Raw genomic sequence first — 20,709 nt, 5'->3', positions numbered from 1 at the left:
AGAATGGACGCTAGACAAAGGAGAAATGATATAAAGATAATTATATTTTGCGTTAATTGAGTGGCGCAATTTCACTTGATTCAGCAGAATTCAATCATTGTGTTTTTTATTTGTTATATTTGCACTAACAGTCCCATACAGTCGAAGCGTAATCAGTAACACTTTGAATGTGATCTTGAAGAAGAAAAAATCTCGCATTTCTGGTAGGATGTTTATTTTTATTCTACTACTTTAAAGGTATTTTTTCTTGGAGACAATTTTCCGATACAAGATACAAGAAGTTTTATTGTCCTCATCAATACAAGGAAATTTGGCATGTGTGTGGCAAGACATAATACACTGATACATAGACATTTACAAAACACAACTGAAGTTCAATATCAGCACACCCTTACGCAACATACCCACTACTTCAGACACACAGGCTACATGTGCCCCTCGGACGTACGCAACCCACAATTCACCCAGCCATACAGCTCCACATGCACTTACTCATTCATGCAGCGCTCTAGCACCCGGCCATGTACAACTCACACACTGGAACCCTCATACGGCTACATATTGCATTATAACACCCACACAATATGTGATCGGGACACACACACACACACACACACACATACACACACACACACACACACACACACACACACACACACACACACACACACACACTGACCGTCCAGATGACATCAACAGGGGGATGACCGAGGAACACAAAATGACCACAATATAGCGGCACTCTCCAGTCCTTTGTGACGTCATCACGAACCACGTTACTCAGTGTGACGTGTAGTTTGCCATCTTGCGTAGCTGGGGGTGTGTCTGCAATAAACAGTTGCTGTGCTAATAAGGGTAAAGGGGGGTAATTTGGACACCCTAACTTTTAGACGCTGTTGCAGGCCCATAGAAGTCGGTAAGCAAAGACGGTGGGGTTATATCTCAAGATCGGGTTAGACCTACACATATGCCAGTGAAATAAAGGATCTTATGTGTTTTCTAAACACATGGACTTGTTTCTTGAAAAGTTCAAATTGTTCCACCAGTCGGCTAAATTGTCCAGGGCACAGTTAAAATAAGCCGAACTCATTTGCATAGCTATTTAAGCCAAGCCGACTATCTTTCATTGCTGCCAGAGCTTTCTTCGTGTCTTCTTGAGACCATTCTCCATGCAGGAAAGACCAATTTGCCAACATCAATACTCAAAAGGTTAGGCATTCAGCGACATTTAGCTACAATAATTATTCTAAAAGTTCTCACCTGCCACCCGTTGTAAGTCGTTGCGGCATTTTTTCTTATGGACAATCACCAGTAACGTAAAAATAGAGTGACATAAAAAAAAGTCCTACACGAACTATCAAAATATTCGCTTTGTTCAATGTACCTACCCTGTTCAATTTACCCCCCCCCCCCTTTACCCTAATGTGACCGCCACCACAGTTATCTATAAATAAAGACGTCTTATTTTTCTCCCCTGAATAACTTATCCAAGAATGTTCAATTTACATTGACGTTGGAATAATTGTATTCTTAATTGTTTTGAAAATCACAATAGATTTACACAGAAAATGATGCAAAGAGACGAATGTAGACACATGTTGAATGACACTTGTGTGCCTTCGCCATTGCTTGCTGGTAGTTGATGCTCCTAATGGAAGGTCATAACATGAAACAGCCAATTACCGGTAACGGACATTGTCACCGTCCTCCCAGCTGTAACCAGAGACGAGCGTGCCTGCAGAAGCTGCACTTGCACAGAAAAGTCGCCGGAATCCTGAGGTCTGGCACCACGTAAGGACAGTCCTGCGTTGGGTAGAAAAGCAAACCTCTCCGTGTTCTTCGTGTAGAAATGTCCGTTGTAGGAGGTTGCAATTTGAGTCTTTTCCTTGCCAGGTGCCTGGGGAAAATATTGTCTGTTTTATTGCATGATAAAAGACTCTTTCATTTCCCTATGCTGACAGGTTCGGACATGTAGAAAGGCAAACAATTATCAGAACCATCATCAAGTCGCGTCAAGCAATATCAAAACATTAAGTCAATCTGTCGGCTTAAAGATCGGCACTCAAAAGGGATAAATCCGCGTGGAGACGTCTAAAATCTGGCTAGCCCAAACCCGTTAACCACCCGAGCTGGTCTTGGCGAAGCAGGCCATGCCGTAATACCTACTTTGCACAAATGTTTTCCTTTCCTTCTGACCACATATTCAGAGTAAACATGACAAAACCTTATATTTTGACATTCAGGAATTGATCAGAATTACAATGTAATCATTTTCCATATGTTGACGAACAATCGATTTTAATGACAACTTTAATTAAACAAATGAATATACCGATTGTTGAGCTTCCAAGTTGAAATGCAATGACATATTCCTGACTGAGTCAAAGAATGTTTCGAGCGAGACACATTGATTCACGTGAAGTACTTAGCAGCGGCCCGCTGATCGCTTGAAGTGACAAGCCAGTATAGCACAGTAGCGTTAAGCGCTTCGCAGGAAAGCACGCTTTTCTGTATTCTTCCGCTACGATCATGCATGAATGGACATCGCTGTAGCACAGAAACCCAATAAACATTTTAATCGTGTTCACAGGATTAGCAATTTGACACTACTGGTTACACTTACATGAAACTTTGGCTAAATGGGTATTGTAATTCAATCAAGTTGGCGTTTTAACGAAACAGATCATGTGATTGGTCAGAATGCCCCAACTCATTAAAAATTACCGGTCATTAATTCTCGATGTACACTAGTTAAAAAGCCAATACACCAGTTAACAGTTTCGGCACTTACATGGTACAAAGAAGGAAAACTCACGTGATACCCAAAGCGATTCTGGTTGGACGAGAAATTTCGACGAGCAACCGCTGCATCGTCTGCTCAACGTGATGGAAGCAATTGAACGGGACGGTGTGTTTTCCTCTACGTTATAACAAAAACCTCACGTTACATCCAAATTAGCGATGGCGTCAACATGCTGTGTTATTGGTTGCAGTAATGGGAGTAACCGACTTAAAAAATGGTGGTCGGAAGATTGCAAAATTCATTACCTGCCTCGACGGTCGTTAGTGTGTGGTTGCGAACCACCATTCAGGTGGGCATTTGTTATCGTCTGTGTGTCGTGTTTTGACAAACTTTTAGTACGACTGATGTGAGCCGAATTTATTGGGGAAAGTTCAATGAATGCAAAAAGGTATGCCAAATAGTAGTTTGTCATGTTTCCTTTGCGTTGGGTTGTGGTAAAATACACAGCGGTTATCTGTTTGCGAGTTGCCTGGAACACGGTTTTTTAATAACATCTCTCGATCTTCACATATTTTGTCATGTGAATAAGAACAGAACAAGTTCGTCAAACATATTTCTTATTTTATCTGCATTGAATGAATTTATAACGTCCTTCTTGTTAATTGTTTATTCATAAAGACCACCGGCACGGTTGGCCTAGTGGTAAGGCGTCCGCCCCGTGATCGGGAGGTCGTGGGTTCGAACCCTGGCCGGGTCATACCTAAGACTTTAAAATTGGCAATCTAGTGGCTGCTCCGCCTGGCGTCTGGCATTATGGGGTTAGTGCTAGGACTGGTTGGTCCGGTGTCAGAATAATGTGACTGGTTGAGACATGAAGCCTGTGCTGCGACTTCTGTCTTGTGTGTGGCGCACGTTATATGTCAAAGCAACACCGCCCTGATATGGCCCTTCGTGGTCGGCTGGGCGTTAAGCAAACAAACAAACAAACAAACAAAAATTCATAAAGACTACTTGTACTGAAGAAAATGTTTCCCCCTTTCAACGGGTGGAGTAGTGCGCCGGAGTAGTGTCCCTTGCGTAGAAACGTGGGCGAATAACACGATCTGCGCATGCGGTGAAATCAACCGGAAAAGGAAAAAGACATAAACATGCCGAAAACCGATATGCGCATCACCCGGAAAAGGAAATAGGTCGAATCTGCTCGCGATAAAAGAAGTGCGCATGTGCGAGATCTAAAATGGCCGCGGAACTGTTAACTGGTGTATGTACACCTGCTGGCGAGGCGCATTGATACAACCTCAACTAGTCTCGGTTAGCTTTGAGGGTCATTTTACAAGTAGGAAATATGAAGGCCAACGAAATACCGAGACCATAAGTTATGCGAAGTGATGACGTTGAATACGTGACGTTAGTTGATGCCAAATATCCCTTTTGTGATGAAAAGAAGTTGTTTTAGAGTTTGCTGTCATGTCCAGAAACCCGTAAAAAAAGAAGGGACAGAACCAATTCTGTCTGTTTACAACCCGCATGAAAGCAGGAAAGAGATCGTCGTCAGATAGAATAATTAGGTCACAAGTTCCAAACAATGGGTGCGATATCTTTCGTGGCACAGACACTTTAAATGATACGACACGGGAATTCATGTTTTAATTAGCTTTCAAACAATGGGTGCAATATCTTTTTTCCGAGTGTATATCAGCTAGTGCGGCGGACCTGAAACCACCAGGCGATGGTGGCGATGGATCCAGTGGATCCAGTGGATCCCTTCACGAAAGACCAAGGGATGGACGCGATGCCTCCGACACATGCCGTGATGTTCGCCTTGTCTGCAGGGCCTCCGTCCCACCGGATCGCCTCCAACACTGTACAGTAAAAACGTATCTGTAATTTTATTGTTACGTTATTTTGTTAGAATGTATACACTATATGTATTTGATGTTTAAATATTATGGTTTTTTTTATTCATAGTTCATTATGTAAAGCGCGGAGAGCACAGTTTACTGAATGTAAAACATGAAACCGGAGCTGAAGTTTGTTTAGTGGAAAAGGCCCAAAATGATCAAGTCGGTTCAATGTTTACTTTATTAAAGCAGGTGAAAAGAGCACCAATCTTTGAATACGGATACTGTGAGCTATATTGTTGTGTGATCACTTTAATGCAGCAAAAAGAGGAATATATGAGGTAGATGTTAGACACCAACTTTAGTTTATGAGGACCGTAGCTTTTGTGTTATGCTTGCAAAACACGCTGTAGCTATTCATCCGGTGTGAAAAAGAGGCGTAAAAGCAATCTGCATGCAAATGAGGTCCAAGAAATGTCAACGAGGAACGAAACATGAATATCTCACATAATAGGTTTCCATTCTCTTCACATAATATCAAATGAGTAATACTCAATGCCAGTACAAGCTATGCATTTTAACACGTACATCCCCACTTGGTAAACGTTACTGGAAAAGGTATCTGTGTTACACTTGCCCCCTGTGATACTCACCGCTTAACGCCACCACAAACAGCGCAACGCCGATCATCCAGAATCGAGTGGACGCCATCAGAGGATCATCTGAGTAGAGAACTCTGCGGCTTCTTCTTCTTCTGTTTGCCGCTTCACGAAGAGCCCGAATGCCGGTGTAACAAAAAATTTTTACTCCACGAAAAATGTACTCCGGAGTGAACATTTCGTACGAAATTCTTACTCTGAGTACACCTTTCGTACGAGAAAAGAACTCCTCAAGTTACGAAAAAATTACTCCCTCCACAACATTTTTACTCCCCAATTTTTCTACTTCCAGTAAAGATCTCGTAGGCGAAAATGGTATGCGGGCGAAGGGATGATGCCAATAATATTATGTGATCTCGCGCAAACGAATGACGCGCTACCCTCCCTCCACCCCTTCCACCACCTGGACTAGCAGGGGACAAGGGAGTAAAAGTTGCGTACACCTGGCGTGGGAAGTAAATTGCTCGTGTTAGGGTGGAGTAATTTATTCGTCATTTATTCGTCCTGAGAGTAACATTTTCGTACGAAATGTTTACTCGGAACACACCTGTCTTGGGGAGTAATTTTCTCGTGTTATGGGGGAGTTATTTTTTCGTAAAGGGAGTAAACTTTTTGTAAAAAATTTTTACTCCGGAGTCAATATCTCGTGGGAGTAATTTTCTCGTGTTACACCGGCGTATCTTTTTGCTATAATCTTTTTCGGCACATGAAAAGCAGAATAACGGTCGTAGGTCTCAATTGTTGCGATGTCTGTTAAAACAAAAACTGGCGACAAAGTTGCGTTCAGTGAAAATCTGGGACATTGATGGCACACATTTGCAACGACGGTTTCAACCTCCTGCTCGCTACGAGAGGGGTGCAGGGAACGCGGGATGGGGGCAGAGGTGACAGCAGAGCAGGAGCTGAATTTTTCACACACACACACAGACACACACACAGACACACACACACGCGCATACACACCTGCACACACACACACACACACACACACACACGCACACACACACACACACACACACACACACACACACACACACACACACACACGTCGCAGTGAGAAAATCTCAAAAGTAACCGAAAAAGAGAGACAAATTAAGAGAGAGGGAGAGCGTGAGAGATAGAGAGAGAGAGAGAGAGAGAGAGAGAGAGAGAGAGAGAGAGAGGGAGAGCGTGTGAGAGAGAGAGAGAGAGAGAGAGAGAGAGAGAGAGAGAGAGAGTGAGAGAGAGAGTGAGAGAGACAGAGAGAGTGAGAGAGAGAAAGAGAGAGAGAGAGAGAGAGTGAGAGAGAAAGAGAGAGAGAGAGAGAATTGAATTGAAATGTATTTTTCGAGGGTGACAGAATAAGCAATGCAAACAGGCTTTTTTTCATCCGGCCCGCGCCATTGAAGGGTAACACACTAACAAGAAGAAATAGAAGTTAAGTGAACTACAGTACAAATTACACAATTAACATGTCAAGCAACCAATAAGACATTTCGAGATGCATTTTGATTCATTAGCAATCATGGTTGAAAATTATATATAATAAAGAAATATTTGTATGTATGCAAGAGAAACAACATGTAATGTTCCTTGAATGATGTTTCATGGATTTGTAATTTAACTATATCAGGAATGGAGTGCCACGTACATAATTGCGCCAGAATATGATGGACTGGACTTCTGGAGGTGAATTCTTGGAGTTGGGGTAATTAATGTTGAAACTCGAGGCAATGAGTGTAGGTGCGTTTCCTGACATAATGATATACATCATCACACTTTTGTTGTGGGCAAATCTGAAATTGATAGGAAGAATTTGCAATCGTTAATAATTAAACATGGAAAGAGATGTATTTTGAACAGAATTAATTTAACAGCTCGTCTATGTAAACTGCTCAAGTGTTTCAAAGTGTGTGCACTTGCAGAGTCCCACTCTGTGGAAGCATAGTCAATAGCTGACTGAATATGTGCCTGAAAAAACAGGTTTCTTGTGCAAAGGTGTAGAAAGTGTTGGATTTTTGATAACTGAAATAGTTTTTTTGATGTGTTTTACAAAGTGTATCTACCTGTTTTGACCAAGACTGGTTATTGTCAATGGCTATTCCCAAGCCTTAATGATATCAACTTTGGTAACATCTTGATTTCGTATTTGCAATGTCGGAAAATCCAGATGTTAGATCTTGTCGTTTTTGCCTCGTGGTTAGAAGCATGCATTTAGTTTTATTTTGGGTTCAGTGACAACATATGGTTTAGTTCTGACCATTCTAGTTATCGATCAATGTTTTCTTGGGGGATATTTGCTAGTTTGATAAGATCTTGGTGACTCGAATGAATTGTAGTATCATCTGCAAATAGTTTACACATGCGTTTAACAAATAGTGGTAGGTCGTTTATATAAATAGAAAATAGTAATGGACCAAGATATGAACATTGTTGTACTCAAACCTTTCTGTTTGTTTACAAGAGTATGATTGATTCAGGTAAGTACTTTGCTGTCTATCTGACAGGAAAGATTTTAAAATGTTAACGGAATCGGATGCAAGTAAAAAAAATCTCAAGCTGTTTGATAAGGACCTTATGATTAATTCGGTCGAAAGCTTTAGCAAAGTCGACAAATAGAGCAGCACAGAACAGGTTATTATTAATGTTGGTCAGCCATCGGTCATAATTCGCGCTGTTTCACATGAGTATTTTTGCCTTAAACCTGATTGATTGTCATGTATTAATTTATTGTTCTCAAAGTGAAAAAGGATGTGTTTATTGATATGTTTTGCAAGAGGCTTCAAAAGGATTGATAGAATTAATATCGGTCTATAATCTGAAGGATTTGTAGTATCTCCCGATTTGAAAAGAGGAGTCACTTTAGCCTGTTTGAATTTTGTAGGAAAATAGCATTTGTCGATACAAAGGTTATAAATAAATGGTAATGTATCTGTGATAATTGGAGCTGCCATTTTTATAATCTTTGCATTCAGACCATCTATGTCACGTGTTCCGGTTTGTTTTAGATGCTGAAGATGAGAGTAAACATCCAGTATAGTCATTGGTGGCAGTGTGTGCTGAAAATGGATTTGCAGTATTCCTTTAAATGTTCTAAATTATTGGATTTTGTCCGATCATAAGAAAAAACTGTATCAGCAATTTGTGAGAAATGGTCATTGAGTTTATCTGCAGAAATGTCAATTACTTGAGAAGATTTCGTTGCAATGTCTTTGTGAGTTGGTTAATATAATTGCTTTCCAAATAGATTTTGAATCTTGTTTAGATGTAATGAGATTTTGAAAATATTGTTATTTACGTTTTCGTTTCAAGGAATTTACTTTATTTCTTTGTTGTTTGTACTCTTCCTTGGTACCATGTTCTTTTAAGAAGTCACGGTAATTTGCTGCATTTTGACCTATCATTAAAGTTTTGTCAATTGTGACATGAAGCGTATATTTTACTTATTTACCATGTATTTTAGTTTAATTCCTACGGCGGTGGTAGTACAGTGTATATACCCGATCAGTTATGGTTTATTTACTGCAACAAATGGTTTTATATGAGTATATTTAACTGTGCACGCACACACACACACACATAGAACAAGGACACGGGAAAGAGTGCAGACCAATTAATGAAGGGGGGGGGGGGTAAAAAAGGGAAACAAACAAAAAGAAAGGGAGTGAACAACTGAAAAGCACATGCGAACTTTTCCATGTTCCGTTTTGAAATCATTTATTCAGATCAGCCATGAAACAAAGACATATCAAGTTTCCCTGACATTTTAAAAACATGAACCTAACAATGCCCGACATCATAGCTGTACGTTAAAGATATTGAAGAACACTCACACACACGCACACGCACACACACACACACACACACACACACAGCATTTTTGACACGTATTCGACTAAACTACATGTGGCTTTGAATTCTGACAAAGATCAACGGCATTGTAGTCATGTCTGAGGTGCATGGAACACTGGCAGAGTGTGAGGTTTTGAAGTTCTAGCTTGGAAAATTACTATTTGTTTAATTAGAACGCTGTGACCTTGAATTTTCACAGTTTAAAATCCCTAGCTTTGAAAACATCAGGAAAACGTTCTCAACGTCAATTGTTTTGTTCATAGACAAGAGGGTCAAATGAGTCAAAATCTGAAGAAGTAAACAAAATACAAACTAAAAATAACTCAAACAAACAGAAAAACACGAGTCTAAACTAACCCGGCTCGATAAGACGAGTTGAGGCACTGTTAGCACGTGACCTTATGATTCCAGCTTTTTCCTTTAACAAAAACAAGAACTGTTACCAAAACTGGTTGCTGTGGTGTTTTATTTTTGTTTTGATCATAAACAAGAACTTGTGACGAACACTAGGTCAAACTGGGTCACTAGCAATACGGTCTCCCAGAGTGACCCAGATGTTGTGGCGAGAGGTGACAGCCCCGGGCACGTGGTACACACAGCTCTCGGGGATCATACGCAGCAGTGTCCTCATGGACAGGTGGCTGGGCTCCCTGGCTGCCCAGGGCTGCAGCGGTCCCACCATCAGCACCAGCACGCGGTCCGGCAAGGTGTCGCTGATGCTGCCCTGAGCCTGCAGCACTGAGAAGCCCGACCAGTCGTCTTGAAGGAAGGTCTGCGTCACCAGCAGGACTACCTGAACACACACAAAGCTCGCGATAAGTACCAATACCCATGTCAAACTGAGAAAGCGGACTGGTCAGTCAGTGCACCAGCAGTAACACCTGAACACACACAAATACCACGCTGACTACCGATGGGCTCACGGTCATGTCAAACTGAAAAGACCGACTGGTCAGACAGTTGGTCAGTGTCATCAGCAGTTACAACACCTGAACACACACAAAGACCACGTTGACTGCCGATGGGCTCACGGTCATGTCAAACTGATGAAGCCGACAGTAGGTCTGTGTCACCAGCGGTATAACATGCTTCTACACTACTGTACATGTATACGCGATCTGAGGCGAGGTCTTTCATGACCTCGTATGATTCGCGAATAACATTCACGCGATAAGCATGCAATCGCAGAATATCTTGCCAACCGAAACAGGGCACCACTATCAATGTAAGGGTATGATCCACAAAGTGCAATTTTCGAAAAAGGAATCCTTATCAGCACACACAAACACACGCACACTTTCACACAAACGTCTTAAAGCTCTGCAATCTATCAACCAGTCAGATTGTATGAGAAGCAGAACCACAGTGGATGGGAGCCCGGTAGCTCAGTGAGTAGAGCACTGGACTTGCCGTGAGGGCCCCCGGTAGCTCAGTGGGTAGAGCACTGGACTTGCCGTGAGGGCCCCCGGTAGCTCAGTGGGTAGAGCACTGGACTTGCCGTGAGGGCCCCCGGTAGCTCAGTGGGTAGAGCACTGGACTTGCCGTGAGGGCCCCCGGTAGCCCAGTGAGTAGAGCACTGGACTTGCCGTGAGGGCCCCCGGTAGCTCAGTGAGTAGAGCACTGGACTTGCCGTGAGGGCCCCCGGTAGCCCAGTGAGTAGAGCACTGGACTTGCCGTGAGGGCCCCCGGTAGCTCAGTGGGTAGAGCACTGGACTTGCCGTGAGGGCCCCCGGTAGCTCAGTGGGTAGAGCACTGGACTTGCCGTGAGGGCCCCCGGTAGCTCAGTGGGTAGAGCACTGGACTTGCCGTGAGGGCCCCCGGTAGCTCAGTGAGTAGAGCACTGGACTTGCCGTGAGGGCCCCCGGTAGCTCAGTGGGTAGAGCACTGGACTTGCCGTGAGGGCCCCCGGTAGCTCAGTGGGTAGAGCACTGGACTTGCCGTGAGGGCCCCCGGTAGCTCAGTGGGTAGAGCACTGGACTTGCCGTGAGGGCCCCCGGTAGCTCAGTGGATAGAGCACTGGACTTGCCGTGAGGGCCCCCGGTAGCTCAGTGGGTAGAGCACTGGACTTGCGATCCGAGGGTCACGGGATCGAATCCGGGCCGGGACGGACACAGGTCAACTTTATTTTGTAGACTCAAGTCAGTATCCATGATCCACGCCCGCGTTACCACTGTGGCACGTAAAGACCTCGGTCATTCTGCCATAAGAGTAGGTAGCTGATTACACCTAAACACGCAGACACCTGGGTAGCGCGACTCTGTTGCTGCTAGCTTTCCACTGGGAGGAAGCGACCCACATTTCCCAGCGATCCCGGGACCATAAAGTAAAAACAATAAATGGACAAGAATGAAAATACCGGACAATGATGGCAACGAACACCCACCTTCCAGCTTCCATTGTTGTACATTATGAAACTTATATCCATCATGTGTCAAACATAATATTTGTAGTCATGTTGGAGAAAAACACACACCCAAAACACCCCCCTCCCCCCAAAAAAACAACCCAAAAAAAACCCACCTTCCAGCTTCGCTCCACAGAGCGGGCGATCCCCTCAGGCAGGTAGGAGCCAGGCATGATTTCATCCATCAGTAGCGACAGCCGCAGACCGGGTCTGGCATTCCCCACAGCTTGCTTCAACTTCATGGCCAGCTCAAGGTCGTCGTCAGCGTACACAAACACAGCGTCGTTCTGGAAGTCGTGGCGGCGCGGCAGTCGCAGGTGACGCAGCACTCGCCAGGCGTGACGCACGTACGTCCACTTGCTCCACAGCAGGTACGTCAGCAGCAAGCCCAACACCTGTACCAGCAGCGCCACCGCGGACACCGTCAGGAAGGCCAGCCCCACGCAGCGCCGCCAGTGAGCCTCCCACTGCGCCATCACGGATCCCGTGCTGCCCATCCCGCCGTCCTCAAGGGCACAGGGGTAGTCGCGGCCGTTGTCGTCGTAGTCGTCGTCGTAGGCCAGGTTGTGGTTGTCGCCGTCCAGCCTGACGACGGTGGTGGCCAACCAGCGGACCATGTCCAGCGACTGGCACGTGCAGGTCAAGGGGTTACCGCGCAGGCGCAGTGTGACGGTGTGCTTTGCTGCCAGGTTGTCCAGGGTTTGTCTGACGTCAGGGTCCATGGAGGGGATATTGTTGTGGGACAGGTCAAGATAGGACAATGATGTCTGCATGGACATAACTACTGGTACTGTCTGCACACAGAGAGAGAACATGTCTAGATAGGACAGGTCAAGATAGGACAGGTCTAGATAGGACAGGTCAAGATAGGACAGGTCAAGATAGGTCCTGATAGGACAGGTCAAGATAGGACAGGTCTAGATAGGACAGGTCAAGATAGGACAGGTCAAGATAGGACAGGTCAAGATAGGACAGGTCTAGATAAGACAGGTCTAGATAGGACAGGTCAAGATAGGACAGGTCAAGATAGGACAGGTCTAGATAGGACAGGTCTAGATAAGACAGGTCTAGATAGGACAGGTCAAGATAGGACAGGTCAAGATAGGACAGGTCAAGATAGGACAGGTTTAGATAGGACAGGTCAAGATAGGACAGGTCAAGATAGGACAGGTCCAGATAGGACAGGTCTAGATAGGACAGGTCTAGATAGAACAGGTCTAGATAGGACAGGTCTAGATAAGACAGGTCTAGATAGGACAGGTCTAGATAGGACAGGTCTAGATAGGACAGGTCTAGATAAGACAGGTCAAGATAGGACAGGTCAAGATAGGACAGGTCTAGATAGGACAGGTCAAGATAGGACAGGTCAAGATAGGACAGGTCAAGATAGGACAGGTCTAGATAGGACAGGTCTAGATAAGGCAGGTCTAGATAGGACAGGTCTAGATAGCACAGGTCTAGATAGGACAGGTCTAGATAGGACAGGGGTGTCTGCATGGACACATCTACTGGTGCTGTCTGCACACAGAGAGAGAACAGGTCTAGATAGGACAGGGATGTCTGCATGGACACATCTACTGGTACTGTCTGCACACAGAGAGAGAACAGGTCTAGATAGGACAGGGATGTCTGCATGGACACATCTACTGGTACTGTCTGCACACAGAGAGAGAACAGGTCTAGATAGGACAGGGATATGTCTGCATGGACACATCTACTGGTACTGTCTGCACAGAGAGAGAGAGAGAACAGGTCAAGATAGGACAGAGATGTCTGCATGGACACATCTACTGGTACTGTCTGCACAGACAGAGAGAGAACAGGTCTAGATAGGACAGGTCTAGATAGGACAGGTCTAGATAGGACAGGTCTAGATAGGACAGGTCAAGATAGGACAGGTCTAGATAGGACAGGTCTAGATAGGACAGGTCTAGATAGGACAGGTCAATATAGGACAGGTCTAGATAGGACAGGTCTAGATAGGACAGGTCTAGATAGGACAGGTCAAGATAGGACAGGTCTAGATAGGACAGGTCTAGATAGGACAGGTCTAGATAGGACAGGTCTAGATAGGACAGGTCTAGATAGGACAGGTCTAGATAGGACAGGGATGTCTGCATGGACACATCTACTGGTACTGTCTGCACACAGAGAGAGAGAACAGGTCTAGATAGGACAGGGGTGTCTGCATGGACACATCCACTGGCACTGTCTGCACACAGAGAGAGAACAGGTCAAGATAGGACAGGGATGTCTGCATGGAAACATCTACTGGCACTGTCTGCACACAGAGAGAGAACAGGTCAAGATAGGACAGGGATGTCTGCATGGACACATCCACTGGCACTGTCTGCACACAGAGAGAGAACTGGTCAAGATAGGACAGGGATGTCTGCATGGAAACATCTACTGGCACTGTCTGCACACAGAGAGAACAGGTCTAGATAGGACAGGGGTGTCTGCATGGACACATCTACTGGTACTGTCTGCACACAGAGAGAGAACAGGTCTAGATAGGACAGGGGTGTCTGCATGGACACATCTACTGGTACTGTCTGCACACAGAGAGAGAACAGGTCTAGATAGGACAGGGGTGTCTGCATGGACACATCTACTGGTACTGTCTGCACACAGAGAGAGAACAGGTCAAGATAGGACATGGATGTCTGGATAGACACATCCACTGGACAATACGGTATGCACACAGAAAGAGAACTTGTCCAGAAAGGAAAGCGATGTCTGTATGGACACATCTACTGGTACTGTCTGCACACAGAGAGAGAGAACAGGTCAAGATAGGACATGGATGTCTGGATAGACACATCCACTGGACAATACGGTATGCACACAGAAAGAGAACTTGTCCAGAAAGGAAAGCGATGTCTGCATGGACACATCTACTGGTACTGTCTGCACACAGAGAGAGAACAGGTCAAGATAGGACATGGATGTCTGGATAGACACATCCACTGGACAATACGGTATGCACACAGAAAGAGAACTTGTCCAGAAAGGAAAGCGATGTCTGTATGGACACATCTACTCGTACTGTCTGCATACTAGGCAGAAGAGAGATAGATGAGAAAGGCGCAGAGAGGTCCCGGGTGACTACATAGACACATCCACTGGTATCGTCTGCACAGAAGAAAGAGATAGAGAAGTTCAGATAGAAAAGGAATATATACCCTTCACCGTGTTTCCGGGGTCGTGAACGACCCAGAGCCTCACAAAAGTGTATATATCTCTTACAAGATTGGGGGTTCTTAATTGAAACTTTATGTAATCGTCAAACACTATATAACCTTCCCATCGACTTTTTTGTAAGGGTTATCTTTGTTTACAAACAAGCAAACGATGGCGTAATTTGAACTACACAGACCGGATGTTGCGGGTCGTGCAGGACCGATGTCGCATTTACCAGGGAATTGAATTGTGTGTATCCCTATTCAGATGGCGTGGGTCGTGTACGACCCATATTCTTTAGGTTGAATACTTGTTTAGAAATAGAAAGTATGGGTCGTACACCCGGCGAAAGAAACGCAACTCATTCGCGCCCATTGTTGCAAGTGATTTTTCGTCATTTCTAAATTGTCGCAACAAATTAACCAGATAAGGTACATAAAAACGGAAGACAGGTTCGTGGAGGATATTTTACTGGCTGTACGATTAGTGCATATTATGTCATCGTTTTCTTTGTTTACCTTTCCATAAACTGTTATACAGGGTAGGGGTCAAGCGAGTCGTGATTGCAGGCGAACATGTCACTTTGACAGGCTACAACATTTGTAAAAATGCATATTTTTCAACCAAGTAAGGACAGTTGTGGAGGAAATGCATATCTCAACATGATCATTTAAATTGAATTATTCGCCAAAGAGTAGCATCATGACAAAAATAAACATGAATCACTTAGACGGTGTTCAAAAGGTTTGTTTTGTGAAAAAGCTCCTTCGCACGAAATCGACGTTATGATTTGTTTTAAAAGCAGATGCTTTTTGTGACCAAGTGTTTGTTCTACACGAACACGCTATAATAATAAACAAATTATTTTGTATTGTTGTAACCAATGACCTGTTAGCGTTGTGATCCGTAACAGAGCACTAGGAAACCAAAAGCATACGTCCACCTTCCCTAAACACATACATACACACTCATAAGCACAAATACACACACACAGACACATCGATACACACTCACACATAAATAAACAGACAAACGTACAAACAAAATCCCTAAGATGATCAGGTCCGCTTCGCATTGCTGAAATAGACGCCCACTGTCACTTTGAAAATCGCTGTCGCAAACTGCGATAACGTAACGCTTTGGCGAATAAGTCTAATGAACTGATCATGTTGAGAAATGAATTTCCTCCAAATTTGTCTTGACCTGGTTGAAAAATATCTATTGTTACGAATTTTGTAGCGTGCCGAAGTGACACGTTTGCCTGATGGAGCTGTTCCCAAACAACCCTGTTTAACACCGTCTAAGTGATTTATGTTCATTTTTGTAATTATGTTTCACTTTGGCGAATAATTCCATTTAAATATTCAATAATTCAATTCAATAATTTAAATGATCATGTTGAGAGATGAATTTCCTCCACAACTGTCTTTACCTGGTTAGCAAAAATGCGTTTTTATGTTTTTTTGTAGCGTGTCAAAGGGACACGTTTTAATGCATTCACGACTCGCTTGACCCCTACCTTGTATAACACAGTTTACGAAAAGGTAAACCAAATAAAACGATGTAAATAATATGGAGGACTAACCGTACAGCCAGTAAACTGTCCTCCACGACTCTGTCTTCCTTCTTGATGTACCTTATCTGGTTCATATTTTACGACCATTTGAAAATGACGAAAACTCACTTGAAACAGTTGGTGCGAATGAGTTTCGTTTCTTTCGCCGGGTACTGTACACGACCCCCATTATCCGGACTGTGTAGTCCAAAACATGATCCGATGAAGGATGTCCGACCTGAAACCGATTCCGAGCCAAACCAAGCCAGATGAGACTGAGCTGGTGTCGAAGCAGATCTTGAGGCAAGTCCAGCAGGTCGTTGTCACTCAGGTCCAGTACCTCAAGGTCCCGCAAGGGCAGAAGCAGCTCCGAGCCGTTGACCTGTAGAAAGTCTTGTTTGACGTGTATGTTGGACACGTTCAGACGTCGCAGAGTGGTCATGTGCTGGAAGAGGCCAGTGCCCATGACATGGCAGTTGTTACCGCTGAGGTCCAAGTCTCTGATGGCCGTGAGACCTGTGATGGTGGTGTCACAGTAGAAGGCGCCGTCGTAAGCCAAGTTGAGGGTGGTGATGTTCCCTCCCTGTGTAAAGTTGATCCCTTGGGGCAGCTGTCCAAACTCGCGGATGGCTGCCCTGAGGTTTGCGACTCTCAACGACCTTGGCATGTTTATCTGCAAAGTGATACCTTGTTGTCTGGAAGCGTCCCTGGTAGGTCGATTGTTGTCACCTACAACGAAGGCTTTCTGATTCTGAACCTCGAATATTTCCATGTTAGTGAAGCCAAAGGGCAGTTTCATTACCAGAGATGTGTCACCAGAGCCTAGCCTGTTATAGGATATGTCCACGTGCCTTAGGCATTTCACCAAGGGCGAATCTATGTGTAAACCTCTAAAGGACACTCCAGCAATGTCGTCCCTGTGAAGGTTGAGCTTTTTAATGCACGTCCTATGGAGGTACTTCGTGTTTGTGTTGTCCAGTATGTTGGGCAGATCATGACGCTTATTGTGGGAAAAGTCCACGAGATCCATGGTCTGGTTCTGCAGACCGTACAGTGCCAGCAGCAAGGACGACAGGTGCAGAACATTACGACCAAGACTGACGGTCAGGCTGGAAAGCTTGGGCAGGTCACAGAAAGCGCACGTCTCCACGGAGAACAAAGAGCAATCCATGATAACCAAGGTCCGCAGGCCGGAGTGACGAAAAGCGTGCAGCGTGTGGTTGGCAAGGCGCTTCAAGCCGCAGCCTCGATCGTAAATGGCTGCTAAAGTCAGTGAGGTCAAACGGGTCAACGAGGTGAAGGCCGCCCCGAAGTGAGTGTCGCTGAAGGTATCGATGGACAGGGCCTGCAGAGAAGGCAGCGGCTCGAACACGTTCAGAGGGTAGTCGCCCTCAGGGCTGTCGTCGTTGCCCGCCAGGTACAGCTCTTGCAGGGCGATGAGAGGACTGAACACACCAGGAGGGTAGGTGCTGTTGTCAAGAGCCAGGCTGTTGCCACTGAGGTCAAGGACTCGCAATTTGTGCAGACCGTTGAAAGCCGCCTGGTGGAGGACTGAAAGCTTGTTTCTTTTTAAAATGAGATGTTGAAGGTTTAACAGTGGCATAAAGACGTTGTCGCCAACAGTACGCAGCGCATTCGTTCCCAGGTTTAGAACCTGCAGCCATGGTGTGTGGCGCAAAGCTTCTGTGGGCACGGAGTCTAACTGGTTGTTACTCAGGTCCAGAGATGTCAGCTGAGTCACGTGGCTGAGTGTCACGTGCGATAGCTGCGTCAGTCTGGTGTTACTTAGTGACAGCTGTGTCAGATTGTGCAGACCCCGGAAGACGTCACACGACAACGAGGACAGCGCGTTGCCCTCCAAGCTCAGCCCTAGTAGGTGTGGCGTGTCCAGGAAAGCGTCATCAGGTAATGACGTCATGGTGTTGTGACTAATATCAAGCTGACGTAGACCCGTGAAGCTATGGTCCGCGAGTCCAACGAGAGAGGGGAGAAAGTTAAAAGAGATATCTAGCCCCGTCACAGCAGCGGGGAAGTCGCCAGGAAACTTGGTCAGTCGACGGTGATCGCACTGAGCTTCACATCCGTCCTTTGACTTGGCGAAGTTGCAGGGTACTGCTGTGACGTCGTGGGACATCAAACAGACGACGCCGATGAAGACCACGAGATCACAGCTTAACACCGAGAGGCTGCGTTGTTTCATTCTGCGTCTGCATGATAAAATGAAGGAAAGAAATTGAGACTGTGCCAAAAGGTGACGTTTTCATGTCAGTATGTCCCAAATGACATCACCAGTACATTTTTCAATCTATCTAATCTGTTTTCGTTCTATTTTTTCTAATAACATGCGTTAACAATTGATTGCCAACTGGAATGGAAGAGCACAAAAAGTGTAACTTGATATGTAGTTTCTCTAGAGGGAAAAACATCTTCCACTTTCATGTCAGTGTGTCCCATGCAACATACATTTGCCAAACAGCTATGTGCAAGTAGATTATTTGTTAGTGGTATAGAAAATACTGATCAACAATTAAAGTCAGTTTTCACATTCATTTTCTACCTATTTCTTATTTGTTTATTCTGTTGGCAATGGTGAAATGTCAGTAATCGTGTGTCATTCGGGACAGTAGACATGACACCTGACCTTTTGGCACAGTCTCAATTGCATTGTATCAACCAGTGTCTTCCTCAGAAATATCTCTACAGGACGAAGGAGAAGAGGGAAAATATCACGTGCAATTAGGGAGGGGGATGTTTTCGTAAGTTGGGGTAACCCCCTCTTTACGCTCTTTGGAGTGAAAGCTATCGGGAAACAGGCTGGGTATACCTACACAACTTTAGCCGGCCCCAGTTAGATTACCAACAACTGAAGAGCTGTACCTTGTCCGTGTCATCCTGAAGAAGTCAGCTATCAACATTTGTCATCATTTTCACGAGTTTTCATTCACAAGCACCTGGGAAATAAATGTCATGTTCCCCAGGCAATAAATCGAGGCGGTGAATCGGTTTGAGCTTTCAGGTGAAACGTGGATTGTTAAAGTAAACGCCAATCATGCTGATTTGTTTGATGTGTGGAACCATCGCGGCTTTGGATTTGTGTTTCCGAGGACAACGATTGTAAGCATTCACTCTCAAAGACCCAATCAATGTTGATAATTACCGCGGCGACTCATGGTCAATTTGCAACTTATCTCTGTAATCGCAAAATCCACAACGAAAAGTCATAAACACTTAAAAAGAAAAGAAATATGCTCAACACTTACTGAACTCACACGTATGATCGCAGCTCTGTACATTTTCAAACTGGAAGAAAAGCGTCAGCAAGCTACGTTTGACGTCACATACAAGGTTGACGTGTTATCTCGAGCTACTGTGACGATGCTTTGTGGCCCGGAGTTGTCGGAGTTGGATTCTAAAAATTCGTCTCCCTGTGGGTTATTGTGCATTTTGTTGCACAACCAAAATGATGACAAAAACGATGTTTGGTGGCTTGTCGTCAGACCAGCATTTTGTTGTTGGTCCTCGGGGAGCATATCGCCTTTTGTCTCACATTTATCAACCACGGCCTTCGGCCTTGGTCGATACAGAGGAAACAAAAGACGATATGGTCCCCTTGGACCAACAAAAAAGCTGGTCTGTCAACAAGCCACCAAACATCTTATATTGTCGAAATGTTGGTGAAGAAACACTGAGACACCCAGTTCCTGTAACGGTTTTTGGCTCACGTAAGTGTAGCCTATGCGATGATAAACTTTGTCTGTCTGTGCGTGTGTGTGTGTGTGTGTGTGTGTGTGATAGAAACTTTAACATTTCCGAGTATATGGATAAAGCTCGCATAAGAAGATTACGTCTCGGTCAAAAGTGTTTGACGTGTGTGATAGAAACTTTAACATTTGAAGACGTCACATTATGACGTAAGAGGGTTAGACGTCACGCAAAGGAATTACTGAAAGTCTCGGTCATTGTTATTGTGAGCGAGCCGAGACTAGAGTTGGCAGATCCAGTGTCTCGCTTTCTTGCACAGTTTCACCTATGCTTACTGTGTGTGTGTGTGTGTGTGTGTGTGTGTGTGTGTGTATGTGTGACGGAGTGATTGAGTTTGTGTTACTGTTTGTCGATTTCTTACGTGAGCCTTGAAGGCTTCGCCTCTTGTTTGTTGTTGTTCGAATCAAGAATTATCTCCATTTTCTTTTTTTGCATGAAAACAAAGTTTAATTAGGGATACAAAACAGAAAGACTCTCGATTCGAAAAAACAATAGAAACAGACAAAATCAGTTTTCAAAGCAAAAACATTTTTGGACATGGTCTAGTGTTGGACATGGTCTAGTGTTGGACATGGTCTAGTGTTGGACATGGTCTAGTGTTGGACATGGTCTAGTGTTGGACATGGTCTAGTGTTGGACATGGTCTAGTGTTGGACATGGTCTGGTGTTGGACTTGGTCTAGTGTTGGACATGGTCTGGTGTTGGACATGGTCTAGTGTTGGACATGGTCT

The 20,709-nt window shown here is 44.7% G+C and overlaps 2 protein-coding genes and 1 long non-coding RNA gene across 3 annotated transcripts in view; all 3 read right to left on the bottom strand.

The window, feature by feature from the left end:
- Nucleotides 1-5,474, bottom strand: part of LOC138975047 (uncharacterized) — an 8,554-nt gene extending 3,080 nt beyond the window's left edge. Inside the window, exons 1-4 of the mRNA XM_070347698.1 lie at nt 5,238-5,474; nt 4,457-4,605; nt 1,684-1,897; nt 680-825 (exon numbers count right to left, since the gene is read on the bottom strand). Coding sequence (XP_070203799.1) covers nt 680-825; nt 1,684-1,897; nt 4,457-4,605; nt 5,238-5,421 — 693 coding nt within the window. The 5' untranslated portion in view covers nt 5,422-5,474. The remainder of the gene's footprint in view (nt 1-679; nt 826-1,683; nt 1,898-4,456; nt 4,606-5,237) is intronic.
- The window catches only part of LOC138975055 (uncharacterized), a 379,618-nt gene that overhangs the window by 69,510 nt on the left and 289,399 nt on the right, over nt 1-20,709 (bottom strand). The window lies entirely within an intron of this gene.
- On the bottom strand, nt 8,955-18,416 carry LOC138976586 (toll-like receptor 4). The gene is made up of 3 exons (XM_070349431.1): nt 16,455-18,416; nt 11,595-12,272; nt 8,955-9,867 (listed from the first exon to the last, which is right to left on the bottom strand). Exons 1-3 carry the CDS (start codon nt 18,414-18,416, stop codon nt 9,586-9,588), a joined length of 2,922 nt encoding a protein of 973 aa, XP_070205532.1. The 3' UTR covers nt 8,955-9,585.

The sequence above is a fragment of the Littorina saxatilis genome, linkage group LG9 (genome assembly GCF_037325665.1).
Source record: "Littorina saxatilis isolate snail1 linkage group LG9, US_GU_Lsax_2.0, whole genome shotgun sequence".
NCBI lineage: Eukaryota > Metazoa > Mollusca > Gastropoda > Littorinimorpha > Littorinidae > Littorina > Littorina saxatilis.
Note: the sequence above shows the minus strand (reverse complement) of the source record. Positions and strands in the feature narration are given on the sequence as shown.